Consider the following 26,077-nt stretch of genomic DNA (forward strand, 5'->3'; position numbering starts at 1 on the left):
ATTATTATTATTATTATTATTATTTTTTTCAAATATAATTAATGTGATGGCAGCCATTCTTTGTGCCAAAACGAGGGACAGTAATATGCGAAAATAAATGTAAATATTTGTTTATACAATTTGAGGTGATTTGTGTAAATAATAATAATAATATTATTATAAGATTAAAAGTCTGGAAAATACAATAAAATTAAATCTTTACAAAAACTAAATAATGAAAAATTAATTTCCAAGACAGTTTCACAGATTTAATGAGACCTTCATTTTCAAACACACACACACACACACACACACACACACACACGTTTGTCAAACTGTAACACCGTGTGTCCCAACCAGGCATGACGCGATAAAAAGTATCTTTTCCATGTAGTTTTTGTCCTAACCACCCGCGCGACAGCAACACGTGACAATAAGCAAGCTGGGATTCTATTTTAGGAACGGTTTTTATTTACTGCGACGTCGCGGCAGGAACAACATACAAAATATGACCGTGATAATCTCAGGTAATGATTATGTGCTTTATCTTTACAAAAACTAAATAATGAAAAATTAATTTCCAAGACAGTTTCACAGATTTAATGAGACCTTCATTTTCAAACACACACACACACACACACACACACACACACACGTTTGTTTTTGTGAATTGTGGGGACATTCCATAGGTGTAATGGTTTTTATACTGTTATTATATATATATTAATTATTATATTATTGTTGCTTTTGTTAAAATAAAATGTTTTGTTAAAATAATCACAAGATGGTCACAAGATGAATATTTAGATTTAGAACTTTGCCTGTTGATTATTAAAAACAAATGAACAAACACAAAATCTGGATCTCCATGTCTGCCATGCATATCAACTGTTCCTGCTCATCTCCAGCCTGGATCTCTTCTCTCCACTTTCCCTAATTGCAGATTCAATTATTAGATTTGTCAGCATGTACGTTAAAACTGTGAACTCACTGCGAACCAACACGTGAATTTCATAACAAAGATATCACTCACTCACTCAAAACTGTCCATTCACATTTTAAGCATCTATGTTCCGTGTCCACTTTTCTTTTCTACACACTCGCCATGTTTTTGCTGTCACATCGTATGTACACTGGACGCGACAAAGCATTGCAAATCATTTGAATGTTGTGTCAGTACGTTATAAACAGAACGAGTCAGCAGTTTACTGTCTGGGATTTGTCGTATCGAGCCGCATCCAAGACAGCATCACTGATTCACTCGCGAATGGCAGCATCACTGATTTTCATGCCACATTATTTGAAATTAGAGTTCTTGTATTGTATTGCGTTGCGTCGCGCCACTCGCGTCCGGTGTAGACACGATGTAAGTTAATGTAGCTTTCTGATGCTGCGTTTGAATTTTCATGTCACATTATTTGAAATTAGCGCGGGCCAAACTTTTTTCTCTCACTGGCCGCCTATTGAGGAACCCTGCCCTACACCAACCATACACCCTAACCCTACCCCTTACAGGAAACTTTTTGCATTTTTACTTTCTCAAAAAAACTCATTCTGTATGATTTATAAGATTTTGAAATATGGGGCAATGTCCTCATAAATCACCTTCTGCTTGTAATACCTATGTCATACCCATGTCATTATACAAATTTGTGTCCTCATATGTCACAAAAACACGCATGCACACAAGAAATAAAGTGCTTGTTGTTGAAGAAACTGCTATAGACAGTCTTTTGGATATTATTTTGAATCTGTCTGTGCTTGTATTCTCTGATAGTGCTGATAGTACGAATTATTTAGTAGTCTTTCCAAACATTTCTTTTTGCTGGTTTACTGTACAGTCCAAAGTTTTCTGCACGGCGAAGTATCGGCAGTGGTGCGCCACGGCAAAAGAAATAATATTTTACTCGACTTGTGAGCTTGCAGTCTGAATTGAAGGTGATAAGAGGAAAATATTGTGCGGCACAAGATTATACAAGGGCAATAACTCTTAATAACATTTTTCTGTTGTGATATTAGCTGGCTACATGCACAACCATTTGTGACCATTTATCTGCATTTTAAAACTTCGAACAGAATCAGAATCTAAAGTTTGAACTGTAAAATACTCACCTTCACCAGGAAAAAGGACACTCCGTATGTGCGCAGGGACCTGGCAAGCTTCACATACTTTACTTTGGCCTCAATCTCTGTCATCTCACCGCAGCTTTTGTGATCCTGGTGAGGAGATTAAGATATGAACACTTCTCAGCCATTGTGGGATTTGAACCAACAACCTTTTGGTAACAAGCCAACTTAGTCTGTTGTGTTTTTAATCAGGTTTTAATTCACACTGGAGAGCTCGATATATGCTGAAAACACATAAAAACACGTTATGAGAAGTAATACTCAGATACACACACACACACACACACACACACATATATTGTATGTGTGTGTATTTATATATACATAATAAATATACACAGTACACACACATATATTATGTAAACAAAAACTTTTATTTTGGATGTGATTAATCATTTGACAGCACTAATATATGTATGTATGTATGTATGTATCTGAGTAACAGGGTTGAAAATCAAACTTAAATTACGAGCTAGTTTGTCTGGAATCAAAGTTTTGTTTGTCATTATTGCTAAAATTCCTATTAATTAAAAAAAAAATTTGTTTTCTTACAATAGCTTTGGAAATAGGGCTGAATGGTTGAGCTGAAATCACAGTAAACAATGTTTGTATGTAAGATTTATTTTTTCTTCTTTTTTTGCCAATCGTAATTAAAATCATACAGTTATCTACAGAATTGAAATTATCTATTGAATTGATATTCTGTACATTGTAATAAAACGTAATAAAACAATTTTAATAAAACAAACGTTAAAGAAATATTTTTAACAACTAAAAGTTAAATATTTAGCTGTATCCCATATTTTGCATTATAACACATGACATTTTTTCCAGTTTTTTACGACCACTGTTGTTTATTGCGATTTCAGCTCAACCATTCAACCCTGTTACCAAAGTTACTGTAAGAAAACAAAAAACTAAGAAATTTATCAATAATTACAAACAAAGCTTTGATTCCAGACAAGCTAGGCTGTAATTTCAGCTCGATATTCAACCCTGTTACTCAGATTTCATATTAATTTCATTTTTACAATTTTGTATAAAATAAAATTTTGATATTAAAGTTTAAAATTAAGGGGAAATACACAAATCATGGTATAAAATTGCATTTAGGCCGTACTTAGACATGTTCCAAATATTAATAACAAAGTTGCAAAAATTCCAAACCCCATAGAATGAACAGAAAATAAAACTGCTCATGTAATATTTAGCTTGACCTCCTGCAATCCACATTTTCTCCAAGGTTAAGACATTCCTTTCAGTGACCATGTGTTGAAATATTCAAAAACCCTTCATTTTTAATGGTTTCAGGCTGTTTTTTGTATGTTAGTCATGGACAGTGCCTAATAGTATGTTTTCTTAGAATAACGGATTGTGTAAAGCCGTCAGAGGGTCACGTACCTGAAAAATTCTCTTCTCCGCCCCCCTCTGTTTGATGTATTCTTTTGGTAGGAACTCCTTCAGGCTGCAAATACATTTCACATGTTTACTCTCATACTACACAAACATTTTTCCATCAGAGCAGAACAAAACACATGAGGTCATCCTGGCGGGAATTACATCTTCATAACATACGCCCACACCGACTCTTAAGGTTTCCAGACAGCACAGAATTCTTGCAAATAATTGTCTGGTCTAAAATGTAATCAGATAACAACTGAAAGAGCCTGTGTGTGTGTTACAGTGACAGTGTTGAATGGGCTGCATATGATACCGCAGCTACAAGGCATGTGGTCTTACTCTAAAAATCCTGGCTTGTGTTTGTGCTCCACGTGGGGACCGAATTGGATCTGTGCCTGAATTCCAGTGAACTCGCAGGCCTTATCAAAGGACACGGGGTGGGATCCGTTCAGAATGTCATCCCTGGCCTGAAACAGAGACAGGAAACAAGAGCAGATGTTACAGAATGTAATGAGGGTGCTAACAAAGATGTTACAGAAAGTATGCGGTGCATTCGCTAAGCAGTTGTTAGCACAACAAAGCAGACAAAAACATTTGAAGGGCCATCAACATCTTTAAAGAATATTCAGATCAGTATATTAACACAAGAATCTCTGTGCGGAGATGAGGTATCGCTAATAAGCAACTTTAGCGACATATAGCCGCGAGATAAAATGATTTTGTGAGTTGAGAAAGGCTTCTCATCTTGACATCTTGTTTTTTTAAGCACTAGCACACAATTTGTAACACGTGATTCCTGCAGGCATGCTTTAACAGACTTGCTGGGATTGTACTGACACAATCTTAGAGGCAACATTAGTTTCTCTATTTCAGCAGAGATACAAATGCCCAAAAGAAAAAAAAGGCATAAAAGGAGCAATTCACTTAAAAATACAAATTCGGTCATCATTTACTCACTCTCATGTCATTACAAATCTGTATGCTTGTTTTTTTTTTTTCTTTTAAGAGGAAAATTTGAAATTTAAAAGAAACTTTACACTATTTTTTCCAAACAAGTTCATACAAGAATACTATATAACAACTAATAACAATATCTGTCAAGTTCAAAACCAAACCAATCTAAACAAAACCAAAAAAGTAAACCAAACCAACCCACTCAAAAAAAAAAAACAACCCCCCAAAAACAAAAAGAAACAAAAAAACCCAAAACAAAAAAAGCCAAACTAAACTCTACTAAACCAAACCAAAAAAAAAAAAACTAATAAAAAAAACAAAGCAAAACAAAACTCAACTAATCAAACAAACATTAAACACACAAAAAACACCCTCTCCCCCAAAACAACAAAAAACCCAAAACAAAAACAGGCCAAACTAAACTCTACTAAACCAATCCAAACGAAAAATAAAATAAAAAAATTCAACCAAACAAGCAAACAGAAAACAGAAAACAAAGGGTTTCCAAATTAGGGTTTGTGAAGGAAATGCAGGGGGTTTGTGAGTTGATGAAAAGCTAATGATTAAATCAAAATACTTAAAATTACAATAAATAAACAATTTTAAAACAAAGAGAATCAAATAAAACACTTATTAAAAAAGTATAAAACCTTTTATTTTGGGTGACCAACATCAGAAAACCATGAAACATTCATTAAATATTGAAATATTAACTCAAAATCACAGGTGGTACTTCAAGAAATCATTTTTAGTCAAAGAGGTTCAGCTGCCAAAAAAGTTCAGGAATCTCTGTTATATGGAAAAGCACTTCGAGAAGATTCTTTAAAAATTCTCCTTTTGAGCTCCACAGAGTAAAAGGAACATTATATGGGATTGGAACAACATGAGGGCGAGTAAATACTGACAGATTATCATTTTTAGGTGAACTATCCCTTTAAGATGCTTCAATAACACTGTGTGGTGACACTGAGTGCAGTCTAATAGTACAGAGGGTCTCCTGATATACACCTGAGTGTAGTTCAGTTTAAAACCTGAAAGGGTGCATCTTACAGAAATATTTTAGTGCCTTCCACGCCGCCACCAAGTGAGCATCTACAAAACAAGCGGCATCTATTTGCAGAGCCAAGTTTGTGAGTTTTCAAACAATCTGGATGAAGTAATTATAAGAGCAGAGGCAGAAACGTACACACGCTTGTTTGTGAGAGTGTATACTTGGCCGATGTTGTGAGTGGGGACTGAGGTCATGAACGTTTTACATCATAAACAAGTCCGTGTGTGAGGGGCCCCGCCCTCAGGACATCCACCAATCATCTCGCATCGCTCCCAGATGACATCAACATGGTAACAGTAGCAGATACAGTCAGTGAGGGTTTATGGGAACACATCATGACAAACTGAGATATGACGCGGTCACGCCCCCAGCGTGGAGCAGAGAAATCCCCTTCAGCCTGCCAAACACTCCTGAGCGCATACATGTGCAGCAGTCTCAGTGTGTGTGTTTGAGAGCTGTGCTCTTCTGTTTCTCAAAGTATGTGGGTGTGTGTGGCACCATGTCAGAGAATTTCATGCAGGCGTGTGTGTTTACTACAGAGGAAGACTGAGGAAGTATTCTTCAGTCTGAGGAGAAGTGTTACAGTATGCGTGCATGTGTGTGTGTGTGTAGTGACTCGCATGCACCTTTTTACCAGCATGGACATACAAAACACCTCAGTAAATCTATCAATTACAAAAAAAGCCCATGGAATTCTTAAAAAAACAACTGTAGAGTAACATGTAAATACCATGTACACAAATTTGGTAATAGTAGCATCATGGTAATAGTAGTAGTAGTAGTGATTTCCCTGTTGAAAAACCCAGCATATGCTGGTTAGGTATGTTTTGATGCTGGGATGCTGGTTTAAGCTGGTCTTAATTAATACCATGAAATCCCTTCGTAAAGGCATTACCTTTATGAAAATTATCCATGGTTTTATTATAGTAAAAGTGCAGTAACCATGGTATTTTGGCATATTGATTACCATTACATTTTACAACAAATTCCATGGTTAAACTATGGTTAGTGTAGCAAAACCATGGTTAATTTGTGGTTAATATTGGTTTAACTACAGTAACCATAGTTTTTTGTTTCATTTGTAGGAAAACCATGGTCAATTTTCATAAGGGATACCATGTGTCTTGACATGGTATAGCAGAACCATGTTGCAAGAATATGATAAAGTACCATGGTATTACCATGTTTTTGAATGTATTATTAGGCTAAAACCATGGAAATCTGAAGTAGAAATGTAAATACCATGTTTTTGGACATAGGTAATAGTATAAGGTAATAGTGCGGTAATTCTTTTAAGTACATGGTAAATGAATATAGTAATCATAATAATACGGTGTCTATAGCTGGTCTCCCAGCCTGGCCAGATAAAAAAAAATAGGTCAAAACCTTCTAAAACCAGTTTTAGCTGCTTAATTTACTCAGCAGGAATGCTATACAAATACAGTAATCATAGTACATTAGTATATAACAGGGTACCATGGTATTATTATGTTTTTAAGACAAATATCATGATGATACTAGGTTTCTTTAACAAAGTACCATGGCAATACCATTTTGTTTTTGGAAATGTACCATGCTAATACCATGGTTTTCTTTAAAAATACCATGTAGTACCATGTACATTCTATACTACGGTAAATGAATATGTACCATATTTGTATAATGTTTTTGAACATGGTATTGCCATATTTTCTGGACAGTACCAAGGTTAAAAACACCATGCATGGTAATACAGTGTAGTATGTAGGTTACCATACTAATACTATGATTTTTGGTTACGTAAAAACCACAGCACCATGATATTGCCACAGTATTTTTTAAGTGTACAGTATGTGGAAACTTGACATTTTGTAAACACACATTTAATAACAAGGATACAGCCATGTTTTCCTTTCAAACCCAGAAATACTGACCATATATTGGCAAAAAAAGTGCTTATTCATCATCTTATATAAGTTATTAAGTGCAGGTGACAGAATATGTGCGTGTTTGTCAGTGGGAAGTTGCTCTGAAATCCTCAGGCAGACACACTAATGCATCTGCAGCGAGCCATGTGCTCCAGAGGCCGGTCAGAGCACTGCGGCGCGTCTGCTCCAACAGCTCACGGCCTCGAGGGAAACTACGCACTAGCGCAGAGCTCCTTGAGCGGACACACATTCACACTGCGCTACTCACACACATTTACATACATAAACATGCATGCATGAAGAGCCACTGGCCACTTTGTGACAAGTCCTTTTGACTCAAACCAGAGAGAGAACAAAATATGCTTGTGTGAATGTGTGACAACATCACATGTAAGATCATGTGCAAACTTAGCATGACGGGAAAAAAAAAAAAATCACATGATAAATTTCCTGGTGTCCTTGTTAAAAAAGTTTTATCGGTTGTGTTTTGTGATAAATATTTTAATCACATTAAACTAACCATCCATCAAAATTAACATGCTATTTTACCAGCTCTATTATTTTCTTGGCATCATGCTGGTTAGCTCCACCCACAATGAAACCTCATTGGCTCATAAAAATATGATCTTTTCACTTTTGTGACCTAAAAAAAAAAAACTATGCAAAAAAACTGCGAAAAGTGCTTAATTAGGTGAAGGTGTAAAAGTATGATGTAATAAAATTTCAAGCAATAATTTCAATAGTGTCTTTAAAAATGTTAACCCCCCCCAAACGTGTTTTAATGCTAGCTACAAGAAGTCATGAAAAACATTAGCATAGCTTCAGGAAGTGTTAAAAAATATGCTTCATTAATTGTGATTATTTTTATTGCACTAATCTAAACATCAAAATTAACGTGTTATTCTTCCCAGCCCTAATATTTTTATTGCTCTGCCCCCAAAACAATTAAACCTCATTGGTCCAAATTCCCACATAGATATACAACAAACATCACAAATTATTTTTATTGTGCTAAACTAACCATCAAAATATGTTGTGTTATGCTGTTTAGCTCCGCCCCCAACGGCATCTCATTGGTCTAAATTCCCACATAGATACTTATGATTTTGCTTCTCTGTGCTTTCTGGCATTTCACGTTTATTGCGATCTGAAAAACTACGCAATACTCTGGAAAAAAAAAAAGTGCCTAATTAGGAAGAGATGTGAGGGAAAAGTAATCCATACTGCCTACGGTGGTGGAAAAGACAATCGACAAATCAGCAACTGCGAAGATATGCACATTGCCTTCTGGGCTGACCAATAATTCATTCATAAGAGCTGTGTCACTATTTCCCTGCTTTCATAAAACTATCTAACACCTAAATGTCTGTGCGACAGTGGCTCTGAGAAATTAATTAATTGTTAGAGCAGGTGGTGATGACGAGGTTTTGGCAAACTGGTGCAATACAGCTAAAACAGCCAAAAAGACAGATAGAGGACAGACAGAATTTCAGTAAAAGAGAATGAAAACAAGTCGATAAAATTGATTATTATTGTTAAAATCAAGCATAATTATCAATAATTACACAGGGCATCAGGGCAAAATACTTCAGGTCAAGAAGCGGTCACTCAGCAAATGAAACCCTTTCCCTGCAAGACATTTGATGATTGCTTTGTTTCCATTCGTAAAGTCATGTTGGCTAGCTCCGCCCACAATGAAATCTCATTGGTCAAAAATCCTGCTTCACATAATTGTATATTTTATTTCAAATATGGTCTGATTGGCTGTGACCTTGTTGTTTTGTGGCATATTTAACTTTTTGGCAAAAACATGACACATCTAGTCAGTATGTGGTCTGAAATAGAAAAAGAGCACAAAAAGTGATCAAAACTGATCTTTTACCTGTACGTAGAGAAGGTTGAGCTGGACAGGATCACGAGAGTCTACATTCTGGTCAGAATAGAAGAACTTTCTTCGTAGAAGTAATATCTCGCTATCCTCTACGCCCTGCTCCCGAAATGTCCGACTGTGGTCCAGCCAGTTCACTGCAAATTAAACATTTGACCATGTTAGCATTAGCAACCAAATTCAAATTCACTTTTAATCGTATATTAACAACACAGTTCAAATCCAGTGAGCACATACTAAGGGGGTCTATGACACCAGTTATTATATAATTTAAAGATCTGGACTGTGTAAAATTTCTTTAAGCCTGTATAAGAATCTCTCAGTGTGGGTAAATCTGACGGGGCGTTTTGTTTGCTAATGTTTTATTTTCACAGTTGCCAGGAGTCTCACAATCATCATCTGTGTGAAGTTTGGCTTTCAGCTTCTCCATCTTCCTCTCATCTCGCAGGAGGGTTCTGTCTTTCTTCAGCGTTCCCATCCCATCCTCACGCTTCTCCTCCACCTGCTCTTGGATCAGTGAGTACTCCTCATAATTAGTGATTCCTGTGGAGCACAAGATAATCAGCATAATCTCTATCTGTCAGTCTTTCAAACTCTCCAGCACAGGTTTTGTATGAAACTAAATAAATAGTTTGTATGAAACTGAATAAAAATCATTAAGCTTACAGGAATTTATGAAAACAGCCTGATTGTAAATCATTCTGGAAAATAAAAAGAAATTAAATAAAATGTAAATGAGGATGCTAATGCTTTAAGTTCCATCACATTGTCGCTTAAACTGGCCATTTAAACTGAAAAGGACCATGTAAAGTCATATTTTTCATGTGATGCTTAAGAGTCATAAATCCAATATTGGACATAACGAGAACAAAATAAAATATATTTTGTTTATTTGCTACTAGTGGTGTACCGATATTACAATCCTGGCAGATACCGATAAATGGCAAATATTAAAATTGTATACTATTTTGTCTCAATTATAAACAATAAACACTAAAATCGATCATTTTAAATACTACAAGTAAATTCAGGCACCACAACATTATAATATACAGTATGAAAAATGTATATTTATTTTGAGATTTGCTAAAGATTACAAAAGTTTTTAAAAATTAAGTTTAAATGATCTAAATGTGAAAATAGATACAATTAACATAAATAAATACCTAATACAAATTTACCAAATACAGACCTTTAAGTTAATTAAGTTAAGTTAGTTAAGTTTTAAGTTAAGTTTTAAGTTACATTTTATGTTAAGTTTTAATTTGAATTAAGTTGAGTTAAGTTAAGTTAAGGTGAAACAAATAAGAAATAAAGAAAAACTCCAATATCGTCTGATGACCAACACTGTTACTTTTACTGTATACAGCATTTTTAAAAACATTCATTGTATCAGCAGTGGTGTATTCCAGAAAGCAAGGTTAACTTAACCATCTGCTAAACCCTGAACTCTCGGTTGAGTAACCCAAACCTTGCTTACTTGAGGTATGCTGGTTCCAAAAACGCGTCCAGGAGTAAGTTCATTCAACCCAGAGTAAGTTCCTGGTTAACACACAAGACATTCTCAACAGACCGACGAATCGCCGAGTCCCTATGGAAACGGACACTAAGAAAAACCGTGCCATGCTGCTCCTTTCTTCTTCTTTTGTTCATTTGCATACTTGGTTCATATCGCCACCTAACTGGTGGTTGTGCATGCATTTTTCTTTTTTTCCCCGTTAAATCTTTAAACCATGAGAATAAGAATTATATTGTTTGTTTGATGCAAATTTTATAATATGTCATATCAGAAATGTATTTTTATTATAGAAATACATTATAGAAAATGCCGACCCATGATGTGTGAGATGATAAATCATAACATTAGAACAGGCACCTTCCGAGAAGAGACCTGCACTATCGCGGGACCCGCGGGACAACACTTGATGGGCGAGTGCGGGTGGGTAGAGACTTGTGTGTACGGGATGCGGGAGTATAAGTGTGTATTCACACTAGGCAATCTTAACCGTGCCCGAGCGTGGTTGACCCCCAAAGCCCGGTTCATTTGACTAGTGTGATCACTCCGTGCCGCGCCCGGACGTGGTTCATTTAGCCGGCCCTGGCCCGGTAGGAAGAGGTGGGCCTGATCGCGTTTCAGTTGGGCTCAGGTGCGGCACGCATGTAGTGTCGGAGCGTGGAATTTCTGATACGTGCAGCTGCAGCATGATTGCGTGAACATTTCTGAGCAGCAAAAGTGATAGCAAAGCAATATACTGTGAGAAGGCCGTGTGTTACCGCGTCCCAAATGACTCAAAATAATAAACCACAAAGTTAACAAAACGATGCACTCCACTGTGCTGAGCGAGAGTGCTTCTGCCTTCACGTGCTATCGGATACTTCCTATTTCCCACTTATGCAGTTGTGACTTTAACAAAACGATGCACTCCACTGTGCTGAGCGAGAACGCTTCTCTGCCGTCTTCACATGCTATCGGAAACTTCCTATTTCCCACTTATGAAGTCATGATTACGAGCCTTTTTACAGTCTATGTTACGTGCATGTTGCATTCTTTTCTGTTAAAAATAACAGTGAACAGTGGTTTGTAAAGCCTAAATAATTTTATCGGGAGCATTCATGTGAGCGCTGCTGCAGTTTAGGCCTACACCAAATGCTCTCATTGGTTGAGACGCGTGATGACGCTCATCCCAAGCCTGTACTGATTAACATCCCACCCCTCCTGTGACCCCTCCTGTGTGTACATGTGTGTGTGTGTGTATATATATATATATATATATATATATTAATTAATCTAATTAATCACAAAATAAATTTGACTGTGAAAATACACACAAAATATTATTTAAAGCTGTTTTTGTGTTAAATGAGAAAGTATCAAGTAGACTTTACAAATTGTAGCTTTAGAAAGAAATATTTTATTTGATTCAACAATTTATTACACAAACATTTAGGCTCACAGTGTCAGGCCTAACGTAAACTATGGAACATAAAAGAAGATAATTTTAGAAACATCTCAGTATTTTTGGTTCATACAATGAAAGTCATTAGTAACTAAAACAGCTTTGTTACCAACTGTCTTCAGAAAACCTTCTTTTATGTTCCACAAAATAAAGGTTTGAAACAACATGAGGGTGAGTAAATGATGACAGAATTGTAATTTTTAAATTAAATTAAAATTTTTAATTTGTTATTTTGTTTTTTTATGAAATGATACTCTAAATAAGAAACTAAATCTGCCAGCAGGTGGCGGTAAATGTCGTCATTTGATTCGTTCAAATGGCTGATTCATTCAGGAATGAAGTAAACGGCTCTATGAATAGACTATTGAATCATTGGTTCACACGATTCGTTCAAAACGCGGATTCATTCAGAAACTAAACACTGCTGTGTTGTTCGGAGATGCGCGACAATTCTGCTGTGGCTTTAGGTAATATGCACTCTGCAAAATTGAGCAAAAACACATAATATTTTGTTTAAAATATAACAATATCAACTTCTTATTTACTGAACTGTTGTATAAAATCACATTAAACTCATGATATTCGGAACAAAATCAGCACTCGTGTAATAGGCTACTGCTCTCGCTGCTCGTGTGATATCGTATGATATAAATATGAGATAGAAACTCATACAGGGGGATTTTTTGCACCAATATCTTGAATTTTAGGGCATTACTGCATTTATGGAGTTGTTGCCCTGCATCTTATTTGTGAGCTGTGGTGTGCCTACTTTGATGTTTTCGTTCTTATTTTTGTGTGGTAGAGCACCCACATTGAGCTTTTTTGGCCTAATTGATGTGCACTCTTGGACTGTTTTTTGTTTTATAACTAATTAAGTTAACACGTTAAACAGACAGCCCTAATATATATATATATATATTACATAACTATATTGTAATTATATACAATATTGTTCGCAATCTGTCACACACACTGGAGTCTCGTCAGTAGGTCAAGCATGTGCTGAGAGTGCTGAAGTGAACTAACCCTGAAACAGAACCTACTACGGAGCTGGTTATGTTCAGTGAATAAGTTGCTATGGCTACTTACATAGCCTGAAAGTTACCTCCGTTTTTGGAAGCGAAAGCTGAGTTTATCCGCTTACTTACCATTAAACATACCCGTCACATAACCTGCTTTCTGGAATACCCCCCAGTTAAGTTTTAAGCCCAATATTTATGGCAAACTTGACAGGATAAAAGAAGGACCCACCTATCCTACTGCAGATGGTGACCAACAGCTCCCCTACTGTTTTGGAGTCATCCACCATTATGGTTTTGATGGTTCCATCCAGCATTTTGATCTTCTGAGGTCTCTGTTTTTTCTTGTACTCCAGGACGTCCTGTGCATGATGAGAATAAGTGCTGAAATGAAGCTTAGAATCACAATGGAAATAAAAACTTACGAAAGTCTGAAGAGAATACAGATAAGTCAAATAATGTAATTTACCCCGTTCCGCAGCATGTAGTAATCAAGGGTGCGCCCTGATTCCAACCAGATTCCTTTCCTGGGGTCATCATCGGACAGGAAGAGCCCGTAATCCGATGCTGCAATAAGTTTTACATAATTAAAACAACAACTTGCCCCATGGAAGCAGATACTAAATCAAAGAGATCCGGTTACGTCTACAAATACGGTCGTAATAAATATCAGACTCTTCATTAAACCACAAAGCAGTTTGTCTTTGATCCTAAAAGAAACAATTGACATTTATAAGATGAGTCCAATTCATTGTGGCCATTGAGGGCAGCAATCATGTGCGTCGCATGGGAAAACACTCATATAACTGTAGCTGGCCGAATAATGAATGTACACAGAGTGGCGGAGCTGCAGACTCATCCCGAAGTGATGACTCCTGTTGAGCTGATAGCGCACAGGAGTCCATTTCGCAAGCTCCAGCAAGCAGAGAACATTAATGCTCGACTTTGTGGCCGTTTGATGACTTGAGTGGAGATAGTAGTTAACCATTTAACAGGTTTTCACTGTAGCATTTTTACAGTCTTTTACTGTTAAATTCACGGTCATTTTTTACAGTGTACCTTGTCCACTTTGGGCCTCTGGAACTCGCTCTCTGATAATCCTGCAGGCGTCGTAAACCGGAGTTGAGGGCTCAAACTGCATCGTCTTGACCACATTGCACTGTCGCACACAAATCTTCAGCGACAGGGCCACCATCGTGACTGCTGCTCGAATAGGAGCACCCACTAACACACCTGTAGAGACCAAAAGAAACAATCTGTCAGTTTCTCTGAAATGACCAGCACCCGTTCATTCTTTGAGGTCCACACCACTACATCAAAACATGTTTTAATCTGGATTAACTGGAGCAGACGTAAATGTGAACACAAGTGATTTGCAGTTGAGTTCAACTCTAGCACTGGTTAATGAAATATGCCTGCCACTGAAGATAAGAGAGCGAGATCAGAGCTTTGTGTAGGCTTACAATATGAGCTTCTTACTGCCAAGAGACGGCTGTAATGTAGTTATTAGATTAGTAGAACAGCACTGCCCTTTAAATACTGAGCAGAGGAAAAGATTCTACTGCCAACTGGGTGTTTAGCCTAAGCTCACTCAACCTCAACCAAATATCAAAGCTATGAAATATAATCTTTCCACAAGAGAGAAACCTTCCAGTTTTAAAAATCAGGTAAAGTGGTTATAGAGAGACTAAGATCAAGCAGAATATTTCTGAATTACGGTAGTGTTTGATTGACGCTACAAGATATCAATAGAGATCAGCAAATCACAAGATCAGATTCATAACCATCAAACTCGGAGCCGAAATCAGATTGGCGACAGACATAAGAGTAGAGAAGTGACTAGTAACTGAGATCAGATTCATATCAGAGATCAGATCTGCTGAAATCAGACTTGTAACTGACATGAGATTTTTACCTGAGATTTGTTTGGAACTGAGATCAGACTAGTGACTGGGGTCAGATTTGTATAAGAAATTTGACTCATATCAGACTCGCAATAGATCAGATTAATACCAAAGATATGACTCCCAACAGATCACTCAAAGCAGCGATCAGATCTGCAACAGAAATCAGACCCTGTTGAAAAAAAACCCAGCATATGCTGGTTAGGTATGTTTTGAATCACTGCAGCTGGTTTGAGCTGGTTTAAAATGCTCCTGCTCATAACCAGCTTATAACCAGCTCAGGACCAGCTTAAACCAGCTCATGACCAAATAAAGACCAGCTTAAACCAGCTCAAACCAGCTGTCATGCTTCAAACAGCATATGCTGGGGTTTTTTTCAACAGGGGATTCAGAGCAGAGATTTGACTTCTGAGATCAGAATTGTATTAGAGTATCAAATTCGCAACTGAGATCAGATTATACCAGAAATTTGACCCATAACAGATCACGCTCAAATGAAAGATCAGATTTGCAACATAAATCAGATCCAGAGCAAAGATCTGACTCGTAACTGACATGAAATTTGCATCAGTGATTTCATTCGTAACAACGATGCAACTCATAACTGAGATCAGACTCATAACTGAGATCAGGACTGTATAAGAGATTTGACCCATACCAGAGATCAGACTCATATAAATTTGACTCATAACAAATCAGACTTAGAAGAGATCAGATCTGCAACAAAAATCAGATTCAGTGCAGAGATCTGACTCGTAACTGACATCAGATTTGTACCAGAGATTTGATTTGTAACAGATCAGACAATATTTGCACCAGAGATTTGTTTGTAACTGAGATCACGTTTGTAAAAGAGGCTTGACTCGTACCACAGATTTGACTCCCAACAGATCAGACTCAAAGCAGCGATCAGATTTGCAACAGAGATCAGATTCAGAGTAGAGATCTTACTTGAAACTTAGATCAGAATCGTATTAGAGATTTGACTCATAACTGAGATCTAAATCATATCAGAGGTTTGACTTGTACCAGACATCAGACTCACAACTGAGATCAGATTTATACCAGAGATTTGAACTGTAACAGATCAGACTCAAATGAGAGATCAGATTTGCAACAGAAATCAGAGCACAGATCTGACCTGTAACTGACATGAGATTTGTACCAGTGATTTTATTCGTAACAGAGATCCAACTCTTAACTGAGATCAGACTCATAATGGAGATCAGGATTGCATAAGAGATTTGACTCATACCAGAGATCAGACTCATACTAGACATTTGACTCATAAAAAAGTCAGACTTAGATGAGATCAAATCTGTAACAGAGATCAGATTCAGAGAAGAGATCTGACTCGTAAATGAGATCAGATTTGTACCAGAGATTTGATTTGTAACAGATCAGACACATAACGTAGATCAGATTCATACCTGAGAACTTACTCGTAACAGAGCACAGACTTGCAAAAGAGAACAGATTTACAATTAATATCAGATAACAAAGATCTCGTAACCAAAATCAAACTACCATCTCACCTGTATCAGATTCTTATATGCATCAGATTTAAAGAAAATGGTTTTGTTTCTCTGAGGCCTCACAGGGTGAAGTACACCAGAATATGGGTAGTGCTGTAGTAAAAGACCCTGGCCAGATTCTGTGGCACTTCCACTTGACAAAGTACTTTAAAATCAGTATCAAACTAAAATAAAAATCAGAAACTCAGACCAAATAGAGGAGACATACTCTCAAATCAAAGAAACCATTATAAACAGCCCAGAAATCACAGTCAGACAGTCCAGCTGAAGTGATTGAGAGTCAGGTATGAAGTGAGATGTGTCTGTCTGATAGTATCTCACCAGCGCCAGGAATACTTTAACAGAAGACAGAGAGGACTAATCTTTTTTTGATAATGGACTTGTGAACGAGCTCCACATTGTCTACTCACTCAGTCACCAAGTGTGCATGTGCGCGGGCACACACATACACACAATAATAAGCAGGGAGAAAAGCTCTGTATAGTCCTTTCATTCCTAGTAGGGCACACAAGGGACATGCAGAGGTATTGTGGACCAGATGAGAAGTCACACAGAGACCACACACACATTGGGTTTCAATGTTTTATGGGGACATTCCATAGACGTAATGGTTTTTATACTGTACAAACTGTATTTTCGATTGTTTAATGACTTACTACATGACTTCCAACAAAAATTAATATCTGAAAAAAATAAAATAATAAAAATGCAAAAATATAAAGTTTATACCTTGAAAATATTGTAAAAGTTTTATATATATATATTAGGGGTGTGACGAGACACTTATCCCACAAGACGAGACACGAGACTGGGTTCACGAGAATGAGACGAGACAAGATTTTTAGACTTTTTTTTAAAGAATTCCTCAATGATGAAATATATAGGGAAAAATAGATAGCCTCTTCAGGAACTCGAGCTGCGTCGAAAACGCTAGGGGAACGCCTTCTGCGACCCACGCTCTGAATCACATGTGAAATCAGTCCAATAGCTGAACGGGACGTCACGGCGGATGATGTCATGACCAGGAAGCTATAAAAGCACGTGCGGCGGAGCCAGCGTCAGCTTTCTGTCATTCAGCGAAGCGCTCTGTGTGTGTCAGTCATATTTATTGTTGTCTGTCTATTGTGAGAAAGTCTAATAAGCAGCTATGTCTAAGGCTCACGCTAAGACAAAGCATGCAAAGGGCGAGTGCAAGCCACGTTATAGGTTGTGTGTTCCTCCCTGCCCAAAGAAAACGTTACACACAGCCTGTGCGTGGTTTGCTTGGCACACCCCTAATATATATATATATATATATATATATATAATTATACTAAAACCATATGAAACCAAACGATACATTACACGCACACACACATAAACATACAATTAGATTTTTAAAAGATTTTTGCTTTTTTTTTTGTTTTTTGTTTTTTAAATCACAGGCACTCTTATACATCCTTGGCCCTTCAGCTGTATTGTGAGAACAATTGTCTGACCTTGCTAATGTACTGGCATGCACAATGCACATGACCGCAAATCTATGGTTCATATATGACACTGAGTCTGCAAGATGGAGAAAGCAAAGTGACATACCACCTGCCCCCTTAATCTCTCGTCTACAACCTCCCAGAAGCCCCACACTGGGCACTCCCATTTCTCCTTCTGGCCCTTCGTGACAGACACTGCAAAATACCTCTCATTTCTTACCGAACTTCCAGCCAGGCTCAAAGCATTCCACCTCTCACACTGTTCAACCCCTAAACAGCATGTGACTCTCTACATGCAGTAATAATTGACTCCTGGGGGACACTAGGAAAGCAGGAATCGCCACAGTAATATAAGAATTAACCAAAGCCCTGTGCACTTTTTCAACTGATTGTGTTGAAAAATATAGGGAATGGATTTAAATACGGTAAAATGTACTGTTTTAAATCTAAATGTCAATAGGCTTTCCATTGCTATGTGGTTGCTAAGGTGTTCTAAGTGGTTGCTAAGGCATTGCTAGTTGGTTTCTAGAGTATTCTGGGTAATTCCAAGGTGGTTACATACAAGCCACTATGATAATCAGGTCCACAGACATAAGTGTGAATATCTTGTTAAATTCTGTCGAAGAAGATTCCATACATATCTAGGTTTAACAAGAGGTTCAAATGTTCAAAACTTTAAGAATGATAAACTGCAAACAGATTTGATTTGCTGTCTACACCGGAGAAGTAAATTAAACTCAACTCAGCCTCTTTCCTTAAACACCCCCACCCCCCCCCCCCCCCCCCCCCCCCGCCCCCCCCACCCCCCCACCCCCCCCCCCCACTCAACTCTGCCTCCTTCCTTAAACACCACCACCCGGGATTGACTTAATTATAGAGACTAAAGGTGGAGTTGGGGAGGTGGAGGGATGCCAGAAGATTTGTCAAAGGGGTGGGTGAGGTAAGCAGCCATTTATATAACTGTAATGTCATGCTAGTTACATTCAAATCTTTCATTTGGGGCTCTCTAGTCTGGATGCAACACCTACTCGGATTGCAAGAATGAGACAAATCATAACTGTTGATGATTTCCCTTGATATTAATAGTAATTTTATTCAAGCTTTGTAGATTCACTGAAATGTATCTGATCTGTCATTGGATTTATGCACCCAATGGACAAGTGTGTGACTGGTTATAATGCTTATCTGGACTGGACCAGACCAGACCAGACCAGACCACAACACAACACAACACAACACAACACAACACAACAAAACAAAACAAAACTAAACTAAACTAAACTAAACTAAACTAAACTAAAAATAAACAAAACAAAAAAAAAAACACACACACACACACAAAGATAAACACACATCAAAAACAAAATACCAAAACAAATGAAACTGAAATGAACACACTACAAACTCACTACAATAAAAAATAACATTTCTGACATAACAGGAATAATTGTAAGCCTGACTTTTCACAAATAGAAACTGCAATTGTAATCCCATCATTCTTGATTTATTTAATACTATCTTTTTAAAACAATTTTGCAGTCCTAACTTCTGCTATTCGAGAACAACGCATCTCCTCTGTGACCCTTGCAGAAAGTTCAAGATCAGCTAATTAGCCAGTCCTGCCTCAGCAACAGAAGTGAAATCTGACATGATGCTTTTTAAGCATCATCTGCTTTTAACGTTGGACTTTAAAGTGCCACTCGAGGGCATACTCTCTAAACAGAGCCAGGGCTTCTCCACGACTGCAGCAATATTAAGTTATGCTGTTGTATTTACCAAAAAAAAAAAAAAGTTTCCGGATGTAAACAAAAAGACGCATGAAAACATGCTTGGGGATGCAGTCATAAAAACTGGCAATTCAATTGGGCCGAGGGAGAAGATGGGGCCATCTGGAAGGGATTGCAGTGCGGTGATTTGCAGTAATAACAAAAGCAAAGAGCAGAGCCCCAGAGGTCACTAGTCCTGAATTCATTACAAAGTGTGAGATCGGAAGGAGAGTGTACTTTCAGTCGTCTGGTTCTTCTCACATAAACAGGTATTACAGCAGGGAAAGACTTTGATTGAGGTCTATGAGTTCATCATATTTTGCATATCTAAACTTCTGATTATAAGTAAAGTTTGGCCCACACTGCATCTTATTTACAACTACTATAACAATGCATAGCTAATCACTTTTATTGATTTGTGTAGGAAACATGTATATTAATACAGCTAGCATTAAGTCTTCATGTAAAAAAAAAAGTGACAGCAAAGAAAATATTTATGATACAAAAATGTATTTCAAATAAATGCTGTTCTTTTGTACTTTCTATTAATAAAGAATCTTTAAAAATGCATCATAGTTTACATTTCAAAAATGAAAAGAAATATTTATTGAGCAGCAAATCAGCATATTAGAATGATTTCTGAAGAATCATGTGACACTAAAGACGAGTAATGATGCTGAAAATTCAACTTTGACATCATAGCAATAATTAAACACATTAAAATAGAAAACAGTTATTTTAAATGGTAAAAATTTCAGAAAAAAACAAAAACAAACAAAAACCCTAAACAAAACCAAACCAAACAAATCAAAACACAAAAAAACAAACAAAAAATACCCCCCAAACTAACAAACAGACAGACAAAATAAAAAATAAGATAAGCACATCAAAAACAAACCATAAGAAATGAAAGTGAAATTAACAGTGTAGTGTATATATAATAACATTTTCGTAATACAATGTATATTTTTAAACTAGTCCATTAAAAAATTGCAATAACGACATCATCCATTCCAGTCAATCAAAGTCTCTAAATTGCTACAAATATGTGTTGTTCATTGTTAGTTTACAATAACATATAGATTTCTTAACATTACAATGTGCATGTAGCTATAACGTAACCCTTTGTACAATTAATACTGTTTTACAAAAACAAGTGTTGTTTAGAAGTGCTTACTGAAGCAGCAGAACTTTTTCCCCCAACATACTGTCAAAGACTTGCTAAAAGCCAGATTCTGTCTAGCAAAATCAATCAGCTCTTGCCATTTTTGTGTACAAAATGTATCAAACAGTGATTGACTCTTCCACGGCTGGTCCAGGCATATGACGTCTATGGCTTTGGTTCATCTAGAATTGGTTGGCGGTGTCAGCTTGAACAAATTTGTCTTCTGTTAAGTCTAAACTATTCAATATGTGTTGCTATGAGCATTCTGTTTACTGTTTACACACGACTGACAGTTAGTATTACAGACGATAATGTTTTCTAATTCTTATGAGTTTCCCTAATGCGTTTAATAGAAGTTTCGCCAGATGTCCAAATAACCATCCCTCTCCGAACATCTAAAAGCAGTGAGTCACAAACTTCTGAATCTTTGCTAATGATCACACTGTGTGCGAATGTGTGTCTATGTGCTCTCCCAAATCATTTTCTCATGCCCCGGTTGGTATGAGAGTCAGGCCCTGTAGAGCAACAATCTGGAAGCGTTTGCGCTCGGAACCGGAGCAGGAATTCCGAACGGCTTTGGAAGATGGACCCAAGAACCTCCAGCTGTGATTTGTAAACATCGTCGGCCAGCTGCTAGCAATGAGAGGCCGGGACGGTTGCGTTAAACAAGGCCTATCTTTGTGAGACTTACTTTTATTATAAACATTGGCACCGCAACAAAGGAAGGGCGATATCAAAGGTGATATTGACGAAGGTCGAATAAATAGAGGGACGATCAAAGGTCTTGTTCTTCTACATAATTTTTTCGTCGAATGAAAACACTCCATCTATTTGGGGATGGTCTGAGTGAACATTAGCTTGGAAAGACAAACAGGATATTTTGAGGGAGATGGAGATATGGAAAGACATGAGGGCGATCTACAGCACGCTCCCTCTCAAACACACACAAACACAAGAGCTCCGTATCACAGCGATCATCCGCTTCACCTAGCTGCTCTGGTATGCACTAGACATAATGCTGCTTTCAACTGATGAGTTTCCACAGATCACAGGCGAATTTGAATGTGAAATTGGACATGATGATCTGAGCTTGGAATGAGGAAATCTTTACGCATGTAAATAAATAACTTGCGGTTAAAGGGAACGTTCATCCAAAAAGATCTTCTGAAGAAGATCAAAAGTTTGGGATTAGTAGGTTCAAGGCTGTATCTATTTGATAAAAAATACAGAAAAAGAAATGTAATTTTGCGAAATATTATTGCAATTTAAAATAACAGTTTTCTATTTTAATATACTTTAAAATATTTACATTTACATTTAGTCATTTAGCAGACGTTTATATATATATATATATATATATATTTTATACACACACACATATACACACACACACACAAAGAAAAACAAGTAGATAGAATAGAAAAAAATAGAAAGCTAGTGTTTTTTTTTAAAATAAAAAATAAAAAATAAAAAAAGAAGATAAATATAGCTAAAGTAGAATTAAAATAGAATAGAAAGTGTTATAGTTAGAGGGTCAAATAAAGGTGGAACAGATGTGTTTTTAGTCATTTCTTGAGGATGGTTAAGGACTCAGCTGCTCGGATTGAGTTGGGCAGGTCATTCCACCAGGAGGGAACAGTTAATGAAAAAGTCAGTGAAAGTGATTTTGTGCCTCTTTGAGATGGCACAATAATGCATCGTTCACTTGCAGAACGCAAGCTTCTAGAGGGCACATAACTCTGAAGTAATGAATTTAGGTAAATGGGTGCAGAGCCAGTGGTGGTTTTGTAGGCAAACATTAATGCCTTGAATTTAATGCGAGCAGCTACTGGTAGCCAGTGCAAATTGATGAACAGAGGTGTGACATGCGTTCTTTTCGGCTCATTAAAGATTAATCTTACAGCGGCATTTTGGATGAATTATAATTAAAAATATAATAAATATAATAAAATATAATTTATTCATGTGATACAAAGCTGAATTTCAGCATAATTACTCCAGTCTTCAGTGTCACATGATCCTTCAGAAAACACTCTGATATGCTGATTTGTTATCAGTGTTGGAAACAGTTGATGCTTTTTATTATTTTTTTTGGAACCTGTGATACTTTTTTCAGGATTCTTTGATGAATAAAAAGTTAAAAAGAACAGCATTTATTTAAAATTCAAACAAGAATTATTTTGTAACAATATGCACTACTCTTCAAAACTTTGGGGTCAGTAATTTTTTTCTTTCTTTCTTTTTTTTTTTTTTAAGAAATTAATACTTTTATTCAGCAAGGATGCGTTAAATCGATACAAAGTGATAGTAAAGACTTATACTCTTATAAAATATTTTTATTTTGAATAAATGTTGTTCTTTTTAACTTTTTAGTCATCAAAAAAATATCCTGAAAAAAGTATCACAGGTTCCAAAAAAAATAAAAAATAAATTATAAAACATTAAATAAAATAAAACGAAGCAGCACAACGGTTTCCAACATTGATAATTAATCAGCATATTAGAATGATTTTTGAAAGATGATGTGACACTGAAGACTGGAGTAATGATGCTGAAAATTCAGCTTTGCATCACAGGAATAAATTATGTTTTAAAGTACATTAAAATAGAAAACCTGCTTTTAAATTGCAATTATATTTCACAATATTACATTTTTTTTCTGTATTTTTGATCAAATAAATACAGCCGTGATGAGCATAAGAGACTTCTTTAAAAACATAAAAAATCTTACTTATCCCAAACTTTTGAATGACAGTGTTTTTTTGTCCAATAGAAGTCAATGTGGCCCAATGTTATTTTGGACCCCATTATGGTAAAAAAATAAATAATAAACTGAAACTTCAAAATATATTTTTTCTGTGTTCAACAGAAGAAAGCAAGTCATATAGGTTTGAAATTACATTTAGGTGAGTAAATGATGATACAATTTTTCATTTAGAGACCAATCTTTCATCACAGAGAACGTGGCCTTGAATTTCCATGAATCCCATTCAGCATTTAGACAGCACTCAATTCACTTCACAACATTCAGATCACCATGACCATCTGAAGAAACCGAACCAAAGCGGCTCATTATTGGACTCATCCCTGTAATTTCCTGCTCTCTCTTCGCCTGTTTTTTCATCTGCTGCCTTGGTTCATTCACATGTATAGCACGTGCTTGTCCCATCAAGCCATATCAGGGCATGCTAGTGATTCATATAGCCTTTTCCCCACTTTTATTGACAAAAATGGGAAAGAAATGACAGGAAACTGATAGGAAGAAAGAAGAAACAAAACTGGGAAATGGCGTAAGCCATACTCAAACTCATGACAGCAACTTGAGCATTATAAAGCCCTTGGGGCTGGGTTATTTAGAATTGGGAAAGTAAGCAACCACATAGCAACTGCCTAGAAACACCCTTGTAACCTCCCACAAAATCCAAGCAACTGCCTAGCAACACCATAACCACCACCCAGAATACCCTCCCAACTTAGCTTAGCTGAGGTCTTAGCAACCCTCTAAACACCCTAGCAAACTGCCCAGCAACCACCAAGCACACCTCAGCAACTACCTAACAAAAACACCCTAGCAACAACCCAGAACAATTCAGTAACTCGCTAGCAGCCACTTAGCAACTCCCTACCAAGAACCCAGAACACCCAATGGCCTGGCATCCCTAACTGCATAGCAATTCCATAGCAACCCTAAAAAGACATCACAACTGCATAACGACCATCCAGAACACCCTAGCAACCACTTAACAATAGCCTAACAAAACCCTAAAAACATTTTAAAATACCCTCACAACCACTTAGCAAAGGCCCTAGCAACTCTAGAACACCTTAGCAAGCTGCCTAACAACCACACATCAATCTAGCAACCACCAAACCCACTACAGCAACTGCATAGAAACACCCTATAAAACACCCAGAACACTCTAGTAATCCCCTAGCAGCACCCTAGAAATGCCCTAGCAACAACCCAGAACACCTTAGCAATACACACACACGAAACACTCAAATAAAGCACATCAACGCAGTAGCCGTAACCCCAAAGAACACCATATCAACTACCTAGAAACCAGCCAGAACAAACTAACAGTGCTGCATAGCAATGCTCTAGCAACCCTAAAAAACACCCTAGCAACCAAATAGAGCATTCCTAGCAGCTACTTAGCAACTCCCAGGCTTGCAACAATCCAGAACACCCTAGCAACTGCAAACCTTGGCAAACCAATCAAAAGCGTTCTCATATGTCACAGCAGCTGTTTACTGTTCTTATGGCAAGCTATTACTGATGCTAACTGTGTTTAGATCCACAACCACCCACAACCCCACTGCAAATGATGACATCCATATTAACGATCTCAGAGTCATCAAACTGGGAGTAATTGAAAAACTATAAATCAGACGGCTTTAAAAACAGCTTGCCTCTCCGTACGAACATTAATCAACCTTCATAAATACAGGAGCTGTAAAGAGCTGTGTCTGATTTATCCTGTACCCCAGAATCATTGCCATTGCTTCATTACGATTCCTGTATTATGGGTCGCTTCAGGAACGGCAAGTAGTCTATCTTAAGCGTGCATGTCTTATAAGCATTAAGCATGAAATTTAAGTGCATTGTGATTAGAGCAGAAATATGAGACCGGATTTACCATATGCATACAGTTCGGGCAGGGCGATATGACCTAAAAAATTATCACAATAATTTTTTTCATATCAGTCGATATTAGTGCTGGGCGGTATACCAGTTCATACCGAATACCGGTGTTTATTTTTGTAGAGCTCGCGTGACCGAGTAAACGCATTTGCTCTAGTAAGCTCGCGAGGCCATTTTGAACATTGGTCCGAGCGGATAACCGGTCCGTGTGGCGCAATTCAAATGAGTCGCGCTGTTTCGTTCCGCTTTTGGCGCATAAACGTTATATCGAACATTTATCGAACTCTTCATATCGTTTTATCGAGGAAAA

The 26,077-nt window shown here is 37.0% G+C and overlaps 1 protein-coding gene across 1 annotated transcript in view; it reads right to left on the reverse strand.

Annotated features, from left to right (window-relative positions):
* LOC107712503 (talin-2-like) overlaps nt 1-26,077 on the reverse strand; it is a 166,930-nt gene that overhangs the window by 77,702 nt on the left and 63,151 nt on the right. The window contains exons 2-9 of the mRNA XM_016517773.1: nt 14,343-14,516; nt 13,753-13,850; nt 13,516-13,645; nt 9,698-9,850; nt 9,302-9,444; nt 3,847-3,974; nt 3,508-3,571; nt 2,092-2,196 (exon numbers count right to left, since the gene is read on the reverse strand). Coding sequence (XP_016373259.1) covers nt 2,092-2,196; nt 3,508-3,571; nt 3,847-3,974; nt 9,302-9,444; nt 9,698-9,850; nt 13,516-13,645; nt 13,753-13,850; nt 14,343-14,478 — 957 coding nt within the window. The 5' untranslated portion in view covers nt 14,479-14,516. The remainder of the gene's footprint in view (nt 1-2,091; nt 2,197-3,507; nt 3,572-3,846; nt 3,975-9,301; nt 9,445-9,697; nt 9,851-13,515; nt 13,646-13,752; nt 13,851-14,342; nt 14,517-26,077) is intronic.

The sequence above is a fragment of the Sinocyclocheilus rhinocerous genome, unplaced genomic scaffold (genome assembly GCF_001515625.1).
Source record: "Sinocyclocheilus rhinocerous isolate Xijiao unplaced genomic scaffold, SAMN03320098_v1.1 scaffold1259, whole genome shotgun sequence".
In the NCBI taxonomy this organism is placed as follows: domain Eukaryota; kingdom Metazoa; phylum Chordata; class Actinopteri; order Cypriniformes; family Cyprinidae; genus Sinocyclocheilus; species Sinocyclocheilus rhinocerous.